Below are 11,740 nucleotides of genomic sequence, written 5' to 3' on the forward strand. Positions count from 1 at the left end.
GGATCTAGGACCTGGGGGAACCGGTATCCACACCCACGTCGCTGGACACTTTGCTATGTGATAAGACCCAGGAACTCACAGCTTTCTCCCAAGCCCAGCAGAATTGAGAAGCTGGAGCAGCTGGGAGAGGGTGAACCTATAGCTGGGCATACAGTAGGTTATCAGAGGAAGGGTGGGTCAGGACTCAGTGTACGCTCCCAGTCCTCTAAAATCCCAAAGGGGGTCTTCATCCTTGACCATACACTCTTTCTTGAACCCACTCCAGATGTGATGTCCCCAACCCTTCCCAAACAGCGAGGCCAGAAATCGCTTTTGCTCTCCTGGATGCTAGCAGATGGTCCCCTCCCCAGTAGAGGCCAGGCCAGGCAGGAATGCTGGCTTGCAAGAGTGCGAGCTTGCCGGCGGGCTTGGGACTCCTGGGATTCTCAGGCCACCGGTTCTCCCTCTTTGCCCGCTTTTGGCGACCTGGGCTCCTGGACCTACAACTCAGGCGGCAGCAGGCCGGGTCACGAGGCGGAAAGCTTCAGATCGGCCCACGCGGGGCTGGGGCTGGGGTGGGGCTCGGTGGCTCGGGCTCCCCTGTGTTCCCCGCCCCCGCCGGCCAGCTCGCCCTTGCTCCGCCGGCGCGCGTTCCTCGGGCGCCACCTCTTTGCGACTAGCTCATTTCTCAGCAGGTTGGCCCCAGAGCGTGTGAACCTTTTCGGGCTGGGCTCGCAGCTCCTCTCCAACCTGCACCGCCCCAGCTGGGCCGCTCCGCCCCGCCGCCGGAACCCGCCCTCACGGCCACCTGGCCCTCGCATCCACGACACGCGCGCCTGCAACTTGTTCAAGGGCGTTGTGGAATCAACTTTCCGGAAGCAACCAGCCCACCGGAGGAGGTAGACCGACAGCTATGTATATATACGCGCTCTCCCGCAAGTGGCTGTGCACCCAGAGGCCCGGGTCGCAGGGCAGTTGACTCCCGCGGGACACTCGCGTTTGAGGAAGGGGATTACCCTGCCCCAGGAACCCCAGACTACTGCCGCCAAGACTAATTAGGCATTGCTATGGGAGCCACAGCAACGCGCCACGCATCCCCGACGCCTGTGTAAAACGCTCGGGTTTTCGCTCTTCTTTCAGAGGAAGCTCTCGGGTTGCTTTTTTCCCCTCTGGTCCCTTTTTGCCTGTGTGGTTTGGGAGAGGCACAGTTGGAGGCGCTGATTCCTACAGAAGTAAGTGTTCGGGGGCTTACAAGAAACTTTTTTCGCTTTCTTTTTCTTGTTTTCTTTTTCCTTGTAACTTGTGAGATGCTCTCGACATTGGAGTGTCTGTTGGGAAGTCATGGGCATCCAGAAGAGGGAGCGGGGCAGTGCGAGGAAGAGATGGAGAGCCGGACTGACCCTCAGGTTCCCCTCTTGCAGGTCCCAGAGCCAGCGAGCTGCACGATGCTGCGGAGGCTGGTTCAGCAGTGGAGCGTCCTGGTATTCCTGCTCAGCTACTCCGTGCCCTCCTGCGGGCGCTCGGTGGAGGGACTCAGCCGCCGACTGTAAGTACCCAGGCTTCCCGGGGCGCAGGGTAGGGCAGGGGAAGGCCAGTACCAGAGGTGGCCAGGCTGGAGCCATGCCGATGCCCAGGGCTCGGAGCCATCCCTGATGCTCCCAGCCTGAGTTAGACACCCTGGGTACCTGCTACCAAGGGGCTGTGCCCAGGAGAGTCATCTGAAGAACTGGTGAGACACTTAAACAGGCAAAAGACAGCTTGATGTATCTTTCCGTAAGAGGGAGCCTCTCCCTGAATCTCTGCCCGCAAGCTCTCTGCCTGCAGGGGTTCCTTTACCAGTCCAAGGTTCAGAAACTCAGCAGAAAGTGGAGGGATTCCAGAGCCGCTTGTGTGCTTGTGTGAGCGCGCGTGGGTACGTCTAAATGTGGGTGGCAGTTTGTCTGTGGAAAGCAAAAACCTTGTGTCTAGTTTTATTATGAATGACATAATTTTAAGCATATAAAACTGGACTGTGTTACATAACGAATCATATTATATAATTTAGTAGTAGCAACTTTTCAGTGGCAAACTGCCAACTTTAGTATCGATATCATTCAGGAAGGCTGGCGTACTTGCCTCCAAAATGGACTTTAGGCGTGGAAACTTTCTTTTTTCTGGAATTATTGCTAGCGGTTCTTTAATCCAGAATCGAAATATTTGCATTGTGGACTGAAAGCTTGTGTTTGGATGGACATTCTCAGTTGATTTTTTTTTAAAGAAAAGTGATTTTTTTTTTTTTACTTTGAGATAAGCATACATCTAATTACACCAGCAAAATATCGCTGCAGTGTTTGGGAAGTTGTCAGCGCGCTTGAGTCTGGCTGTCTTCGCAGTATATTGGGCATAGCAGTTCATCGACTTATATATAACACCGTTTTTGGGCTGCTCTCTCAGCAGCAGACTCCGTGTTCGGGATGGGAAAACCATAAAGTTGAAGAACTGAACAGAGGTTGGTTCTGGAGAAGGCATTAAGGAGGATTTTCTCTCCTCACAATAGAAACAGTAATATCTACCTAGTATTTACAGGAGGTTCCTGGTGCTTCATGTAAATTCCCGAGGGTGTACAAAAAGGCAACTGTTCTGTGCCTGCTTTGGGTCTATTCTTATTAGTTCGGCAGAAAATCTTTAAATGAAATTACTTTAGACATGTCTGGATCTTGGCACCAAAATGAAAATCTATTATGAATCTCCTAAGGCGAGTTGTGTAGAACATTGTACTGGAGATAGAGCAGTATTGTGTCCCAAGAGTGAGTGTTCTGCTGCCTGTTTCGGAAAACTGTCTTCAAACTTTTTGCTCATTTTGAGACTTGTGTGAAATTCAATTACCTAACATCCAAATATAAATATAGATGAACTGGATTTTTTTTTAAAGGCACACTTACATACTGTATTTATTGGCTAAGAATTTCTGTCTTGGAGCAGAGCCAACTTTTTCTTTAAAGTTGCTTAATACCTATTTTCTCTTTAGAGAAAGAGTAAATGAGCCATGCTTGCGTCTACAATGACAGCGTAAAAATAGACCAGGCTGTCCTGAGAGCTATTTTTAACTCTTTCTTTGTTGCACCTTACAAAACTTTCCAATTGTCAGCCAGGGACTCTGCTCCGGTTCTGTTGGTAGGTGAAATATAATATTGTAGTTAAATGCTCACACTTAGCTACGGTTATTAAAAACTACGAGACACACACACACACCTGATGCCTAATATAGTTCATCACATCACAGCTGAGGTTTGTCAAGGGAGTTGAAATCATTGGCAAATGATTTTTTATTAAATCATCACAGTTAAACAGATTTTTCAAAAAACCTCTTTATTATAAATTATTTTTTATTATTATTATTATTATTATTATTATTATTATTATTATTATTATGGCTGCCAAGCAACAGTGTACTCTGTGTGCTGGACAAAACATTTCTCTGCTATTCCCAAGATCGGGCTAGCTCCTTGAAAGAAATCTTAACTTACCATCGAGCCATATTAATATCCAGTTTCAGGAACACTGTTTAAGAAGTATTGATTTCTTAAAGCTGGAAATCAGTACCTTTTAGAGATAGAAGGCTATTATCATAGTGTGCCTCTTAAGCTGTAAAGGGATATTAATAATTATTAGCTCGTGACCAAGTTAGCAACTACTAAGTTGGGGTGCATGGATGCAGTGATGAGGATGAACACAGTGGCGAGAGGGTCCTCCGTGTCTGGCATGGCACGGAAGCCCTGGGCTGTCTTGCTTAGGCCAGATTGGGTCTAGTCTGACTGAGTCAGAGGGTTGGAAGGGAGCGCTGTGAGTCACACCAGCTCTGACACCCTAACTCTGTGTCCTCAGACTCCTAGTGCGCCCCCAATCCTCACATCAGCACCCTCAAGCTGCTGCGGGCAGAAAATTTTCCATGACTGCTGCTTCCATTCCTTGATAGCTCCTCAGCGCTCCATTGCCCTCCTTGGAAACTCCCTTGAGAGGGTTTTTTTTTTTCTTTCTATCAGAACTGCTATTTTGACTAAAGCCCAAGTTACCTCTGTTAAACATTTTGCCCAAATTTTTATCTTTTTTAAACAATCATCAAAGAAGATAAAGTATAATGTACTCACTTTTCTCAGGTCTGTAATAAGACCCTTGCAAGCCACTGTGCTATGAGGTGTTTACAGAATTCGTGAGCAACAAAGATTGATGTCGTATTCGCAGCTGAGGTGTTTCAGAGTCATCTACATTGAAAACCCCTTCATTTATTGCATACCACCAAGATCTATGCTGCTAGTTCATGTCAATCATCTGCGTCATCTTTTATCTTATTTTGGAAATAGATCATTTCCTGGACCTTATTTTCCCTGTCCTTCTACTCCTCTAAAGCAGTTTCTCAGACAGATATGTGTAGCTACAGTTGTATTTAAGATTTTAAGTAGTTTGTATAACTGTGCATAAGATTAGCATCTAAGAAAATGTGTGTTCTCTAGGCTGGGTGAGTGGCTCAGATAATAGCGTGCTTGCCTCGTATGGGAGAATCCCCGTGTTCAGTCCCCAGCATCATGTAAAATAGGCATGGTGGTACCTTCTAATCCCAGCACTGGAGAGCTAAGGGCAGGAAGACCAGAAGTTCAGGGTCATTCCCAGGGATACTGCAAAAAATGCACACCAGAAAAAATTTTAAATGTGTTTTCTACCATGCTAACAATATCTTCTCAAACAAAGATAAAAAACCTTGCACCTCATGGGAAAGATACCAAACACCTTACTACATGAATTTTATAAAACCCAAGAATGGACCATTGTTGCATTTCCCCTGAGAACCACCCTGGGAAAGCACAGCTCTTGAGCTGTGAAGGTGCCATGACTCATGACTGCCAGGCTGGCCAAGGTGACAGACACCCATGCCAGTCACAGAGGAAGGGGCAATGGTGACTTGATTCAAACAGAAAGGCTTGGCTCCAAGTTCAGATAGAATTGAACTCTGCAATCAATAAGCTTGGACATTAAAATAAAACGGCCAGGAATTGGGAAAGAAATAAAAGTCTCTAGAATGATTCATTACCAGCAAATGTTTCTTTTTAATGTAACATTTTGTTAGAAGATACTCACCAACCTGCAGGAGTTTGAGAACCACCATTAGAGTCATCCTGTCTTTTAAAAATGTTATTAGAGGATATAAATACATTGTACCCAAACCTCAAATCTGTAGCCTGTTAAAAGTTTCCAGATTACTAACTATTACCAGAGTAAGAGAATTTTAATCTGTTCACATGTGGCACCTTCAGAAAGGAAGAGAGCCTCCTTCATGCCTCATTTAAACCAGGCTCCTGTTAAATTCCTTTCCATGAAGTCATGTCTTTTTTTTTAAAATAACCTATATTGCTTAAAGTCAGTCCCCATACCAAAATACTACCAGGAATCTGGTATTCTGATCCCACCCTACCCCCAACAAGAAACTGAGCTCTGAGAATCCTCTCATTTCGGTGATGGAAATGACTTTCGGAGGAGTTGGTCTTCAAGAATGATGATCCTTTTCCATGGCGTCAGCCCACTGTCATGGGCTTGCTATGCTGTGCCCCACACTTCTTGTTTCCTCTCTGCGGTGCTTGCTTCTGCATCACTTAGGCTTGAGAAAGTGTTGGGGGGCTTAAGAAGATAGTCTTGACTTTCAAGAACCAGAACCCTGCTTTATGAAAAGAACATCTCCTCTCCACACCTCAAATCTCCCATCTTTAAAATGGGCCTAATGAAGCTGGTTACTATTCCCCTGCTTCTCTGAGGAGTTGATGGAGTTCTATTAAAAAGACATGAAGGCCTCAAACACTCTTGTGGGAGCAAAGGAAGGATGCTCATAGAGTAGGCCTGCGAAGTACACCCGGATACTTCTGAAGAGAAGCCTTTTCAGACAGCTGGACCACAGGTGGAGGCTGGGGTTTGGTCTAAAGCTTAATTTAAAACGTTAGGCGATGGTGCGCAACTGTGAGCCCAGCACTCAAGAGGCTGAAGAGGGATTTAGGCCAACCTAGGATCCATAGAGTCTTCCAGGGCAGCTTGACTACATAGTAAGACCCTACCTAAAATAAACAAATAAATAGGAAAGGAAAGAAAGAAAAATAAGACTGTGTAAATTGAAGCGACAAGAGCATTGTGTGTCATCCTAAGATATAGATGGCCTCAAATGCAAGGCAATCCCCCTGGCTCAGCCCCCCAAGCACTAGAACTATAGTATTCCCCATCATACTGAGTCCCTGAGATTTAAAAAGAAAACAGTAACACACCAAAGGAATAGAGGGGTCTCATTGGGGCGGAGGAGTCCGGAGATAGACCTCCTGCTGCTCCTCGAGGGGAAAACTTTTTATTTCTATTTCCCCCTTTCCCTCCTCCTGCACACACATGTTCCTGGTGACTGATCATACATGTTACACTCTTGCATCTGGGCCCCCTGGTTGCCTAGACAACCATTCTTTTTCAATTCTCCCTCAGCCTTCTTGCCTCTTTCGTTCACACTTGTAGTGTTCAGCTGTTTATGCTATCAAGGTCGTGTGTGTGTGTGTGTGTGTGTGTGTGTGTGTGTGTGTGTGTGTGTGTAAGCTTGGAGGATGCTCACTTAGAGCAATTCATTTGCATCTCCTGGGATGGGCTCTATCCCAGAAAAGCAGGCAGCTGGTCACCTGGGTTTGTTTCTCCAACAGAATTTTGGGGAGCATGATCAGATGGTCGTGATTAGGGTCCATCTCATATTTAGATCTTCTGCAGCAATACGTCAGAACAATTTTTTATTTTATTTTTTTATTATGTATTTCTGGTGCTGAAGACTAAACCCAGGACCTCACACACTCTGAGCAGGGGCTTTGTGACTGAGCCTCATCTCTGTCTAGTCTGCGTATGATTTGCGGCAGGCATGGGAACTGAATTTGAGGACCCCTTTACTTTATACAGATGACCCCCATTTATACAGCATACTCCTGTTACCACCATGGAGAGACTTGGGGGCTGGCTCCTAGGTCTCTACTTCTTATCTCCCTTCACTGATCCAGAAGTCAGTTACTCCCCCAATTTACCCCTGCAAGGACCCGCTAGCAGTGCCCTGGGGACTCTGCTGACCCTGCCTTCTCTCCTTACAGAAAACGCGCGGTATCAGAGCATCAGCTACTGCATGACAAGGGCAAGTCCATCCAAGACTTGCGCCGCCGTTTCTTCCTCCACCACTTGATTGCGGAGATTCACACAGCCGAAATCAGAGCTACCTCGGAGGTGTCCCCCAACTCCAAGCCTGCTCCCAACACCAAAAACCACCCCGTGCGGTTCGGGTCAGATGACGAGGGCAGATACCTAACTCAGGAAACCAACAAGGTGGAGACGTACAAAGAACAGCCGCTCAAAACACCTGGGAAGAAGAAGAAGAGCAAACCCGGGAAGCGCAAGGAGCAGGAGAAGAAGAAGCGAAGGACTCGGTCTGCCTGGCCAAGCATATCTGGGAACGGCCTGCTTGAGGACCCTCTGCCTCACACCTCCAAAACCTCGCTGGAACCCAGCTCAAGGTACCAGCCCCTGTGTTCAGCAGGGCCCCCTGCCTCCCTCTGCCATGGTCCAACATATCAAGAACTTTCTCTGATTCTGTATCTCGATCTGTGGCTGCATGATTTAAAACCAATATAGGCCACGCTCCCAGCCCTATTCATTATTACTCCACTAAACAATTTAATTTCCCCATTTCCCTGCCTCCAGCCCAACTTTCCTTCCTTCCAGTATTCCCCTTCCTTTACCTTCTTCTTTCCTTCCTCCTCCATCCTCTCCCCTCCCCTCCTCTCCTTCCCCTTCCCTTTTTCCTTCTGGTTTGTTTGTTTGTTTGTTTGTTTATCCTGAGGCAGGTTCTTCCTCATAGCCCAGACTGACTGTGAGCTCAAAGTCATCCTCCCGCCCTAACCTCTTAAATGCTGGCACAAAAAGCATTCCCCGCCAACAGAGTTTTAGCAATTCCATTTCTTACCTGCGTTTCTGAACCTAGTGAGCCTCCTCATGGTTGACTGGGAAATTATACATCTTCCCCATGTCGACATCTTGGAAAACCTTCCTACTAGTTTTTTATTTTCTTTCCTTCTCTTCAAGGAAGAACTCAGAAGCCCTTGATAATCTCCACCAACATGGCCAGGCAGGTTATCACATAAGCACTTCTGAGCCATTCACACAATATTTAATGAAATGTATTTCATTACATTTCTGACTTGTTTTGACATAAACAAATTAAGTTATTTTTTCGGAATTTATTGGATTTTTAATTACATCTACTTCTGGTTTCTACCAGCTCAAGGAGAAGGAATGGTTTCTGACGTTTCAGTCTTAGACCTAAGTTTTCCTCATCCTTCTGTATCAGCAAGTTGGCATCACTTCCCTTAGTAACACAGTAGGAAGTAAGGAGATATCACATCTCGAAGCTGGCTTACCCTTCACACACAGATGCAGGAGCTCAAGGCACTCCGGGTTGTAAAGCAGAGTAACTCAGGGTTAGGTCTTAGGTCCAACATCAGCATCCACCACCTTGAGCGAATGAAGGCTCAGTCCAAGACACTCGTCTTCTGGAAAGAAGCTCCAAGTGCATGGAGTTAAGTGAGAGGTAGATGAGATTACACGGCTGCAAGCACCTGCTATCACAAGGCACATTCACAAGCACACGCACACACACGTACACACACGTACACACAAGCACACGCACACACACAAACACACACGTCCACACAAGCACACGCACACACACAAACACATGCACACACACAAACACACGCACACACACAAACACATGCACACACACAAACACATGCACACACACAAACACACACGTACACACACAAGCACACACACACACACAAACACATGCACACACACAAACACACACATACACACAAACACATGCATACACACAAACACATGCACACACACAAACACATGCACACACACAAACACATGCACACACAAACATGTGCACACACGCACAAACACGTGCACACACACATGCCTACTTTCAAGCTGGCCATGTAATATCTTTTACTTGGCTTTTCCAAATATGTACCTTTTATAAAGAAGAATTCAGAAAGATCCAAGTAAGGCCTAGATAGGGCGGAAATTTAGTCCTCGAAATATTGTTTCCTTTTCGTTTATGTTTGGGAAAAATAATTGTTTGAAATACTATTGATTCCCACTTTTGTTACTCTTTAACTCAGTTCAGTCCATGCCATTTAGTGAGATACATTTTAGTCAGCGCAATACACAGATGAGTGCATTTAGTGAGATACATTTTAGTCAGCGCAATACACAGATGAGTGCATTTAGTGAGATACATTTTAGTCAGCACAATACTCAGATGAGTGCATTTTGAAGTATTATTTATTTATTTTGCTTTACTGCTAACATCCATCCAGCTCAAATATCCATCTTAAACTCTCCTTTTCTTCACAGTTAGGGGCTGTTTAACTATTACAACCAACACTACCGGGGACGAGTCATCCCCTCAAGACACCCGACCCGTTGACAGCTTTTCTTCCTCTAAGCTGCAGTGCGACACTCCAACACGGTCCAAAGCGTTTGACTCTCACACCCACACACATCCGCCTGCCAGTGACACAGTCAGTTCCTTCCTAGCCTGAAACCGTTTCCTTAGAAATGAGTGTGTGTTCATCACTGAAATGCTGCACAGAGAGCCAGCCCCAAAGCTCCAGCGCCCCCCCCCCCAGCACACTGTCTCTGCAGTCATCACACTAATTAGGAAATGCATGGACCCCAGCACCAGCTCTGAGTCATCGCAGACAGAGCAATGGCCCCTCGAGTTATTCCCAGGGATCTCATCATTGGAAATAAACTTTTATGTGGAGTGGAGTGGTGCACACCTGTAATCCCAGTACTTGGGAGGCTGAGGCAGGAGGATTGCAAGCTTGAGATTGGCCCAGGCTATGTAGTGAGAACCTCGCATTGTATACTAAGATCCAGTAGCAGTCTCATTACAAATGTATCAAGACAGCTCCAAAGTGACAGGTCATTTTATACGAACATGTTCTGTTTAACTCCACCTCCTGTGTGGGGCCACACCCCACACGCACCTCACTCGAAGTGAGGAGTGTTGATGTCCGGAGCTCCAGCCTAGCTCCATCTCCGGGCTCTTCACCCAGCCTCTTTCCCCACATGCCGACTGCCAGACATGGCAGCTCTCCTTTTCTGGCCGACTATGGTTAGATATTCAGGCCCTCCTTTCTGTCTGTGCCACGCTGGCTTTTCAGTTGGATCCAGGACTCTACCCATAGCCGAGGTTCCTGAGACGGGTATCTCCCATAGGGTACGACTTGAGGTCCCACCTTCTCTTCCCACTGAATCTCGTTCTCATTTTTACTGCAGGTTGTCCCGTCTGTGAGGGAGACTAACCTCTATTCCTCCCCTTCCTTGTCTTCACAGGACGCCTTGAAATTTTCATCGCAGATCTTCCAAGGACACGTTACAGGATTTTGTAATAGTAAACATATGGAAAGTATTAGACATATTTATTGCCTGTACATACTGTAAATGCATTGGGATCCAACTGTCTCCCCAGGAAACTGCACATTGGTCATGTGAATATTTTTTCTTTTTTTTTTGCCAAGGCTAATCCAATTATTATTATCACTGTTACCATAATTTATTTTGTCGAGTGATGTATTTATTTTGTAAATGTATCTTGGTGCTGCTGACTCTGTCTATGTTTTGTAACATAGTGCACTTTAGGTTTACATACTGAGGATGTTGGTGAATTTAACATGAAAAAGTGTCTCTATTTTGTGGTTGATTTTAATGAATGCTGAAATATAATGATCTAGATCGATTTCCCTCTGTGCATGTAAAAATGGCAATATTTTAAATTTGTAAAGAATGTCTAATAAAATATAATCTAAATACACCATGAATCACAATGAGAATTTTATCCTTTAAAGTTTCTCATCTGAAAAACACAATATCATCTTTTTAAAAAAAAATTCTAGTTGAATATAGTCCTAAGCTTAGTATGTTGATATGGGCATTTATTCCAACATGCCCACATTAACTTTTAGTTAACAACCACTTAAAGTGTACTTTGTCCAATATTTCAGTTCAAGTCAATAGAATGTCCGAATAACCTGGACTTCAAGCTGAAGTGAAGACAAGAAAGAGCAGAAAATCAACAGAGAAGTCAGGAGAAAAGGTCGAAGAGGGCTGCCCAGAGTGAAGACCCAGACAGAAGAGGGCCCAAGACTTCAAGATTCTGAATAAATCTTGCCAATGTAAAGTTTAGTTTGCGAGAGTTTGCTCTCACTCATAACAGTAACAAAGATCTGCTCGGGAATTCTGTGGGTAGGGTTTCCCAGCAGAGAAAGATGAGAGGGTAGTTTGGGAGCTGCAGGATGATCTGAAAGGCTCCGAGGTGAGGGTCTCTGGGCTGCAGTTTCGGCCCCTGGAGGCTCTGCGTGTCTGCATGCATGTCAACAGCGGCTCTGCATGTCTGCGTGCATGTCAACAGCAGCTCTGCGTGTCTGCATGCATGTCAACAGCAGCTCTGTGTGTCTGCATGCAGGTCGAGGCTGCGTGTCTGCGTGCATGTCAACAGCACACAGGAAGCCTCCTCCATCTGAACGTCACTCGAGCTCCCTCGCTCTATGTTCAGGTGAAATCATGTTCTGTTTTGTTTTGTTTTGTTGTTTTTAAAGACAGGGTCCCTTTGTCCATCTCTGGCTGTCTTGGAACTCACTCCACAGACTGACTA

General features: G+C 45.9%; 1 protein-coding gene across 2 annotated transcripts; it reads left to right on the forward strand.

The window, feature by feature from the left end:
* The first annotated feature begins 550 nt into the window (after positions 1-550).
* On the forward strand, positions 551-10,902 carry Pthlh (parathyroid hormone like hormone). 2 transcript variants are annotated; one of them, XM_075981903.1, is made up of 4 exons: positions 551-878; positions 1,401-1,525; positions 7,107-7,523; positions 10,423-10,892. In XM_075981903.1, the coding sequence occupies exons 2-4, from the start codon at positions 1,425-1,427 to the stop codon at positions 10,430-10,432; spliced, it is 528 nt and encodes a 175-aa protein (XP_075838018.1). In that variant the 5' UTR covers positions 551-878; positions 1,401-1,424; the 3' UTR covers positions 10,433-10,892. The 2 variants fall into 2 exon arrangements, with proteins under 2 accessions (XP_075838018.1, XP_075838017.1); XM_075981902.1 differs by having other exon boundaries at positions 552-1,211; positions 10,423-10,902.
* Positions 10,903-11,740: the final 838 nt, after the last annotated feature.

This window comes from Microtus pennsylvanicus, chromosome 8, assembly GCF_037038515.1.
Source record: "Microtus pennsylvanicus isolate mMicPen1 chromosome 8, mMicPen1.hap1, whole genome shotgun sequence".
NCBI classification, from domain to species: Eukaryota; Metazoa; Chordata; class Mammalia; order Rodentia; family Cricetidae; genus Microtus; species Microtus pennsylvanicus.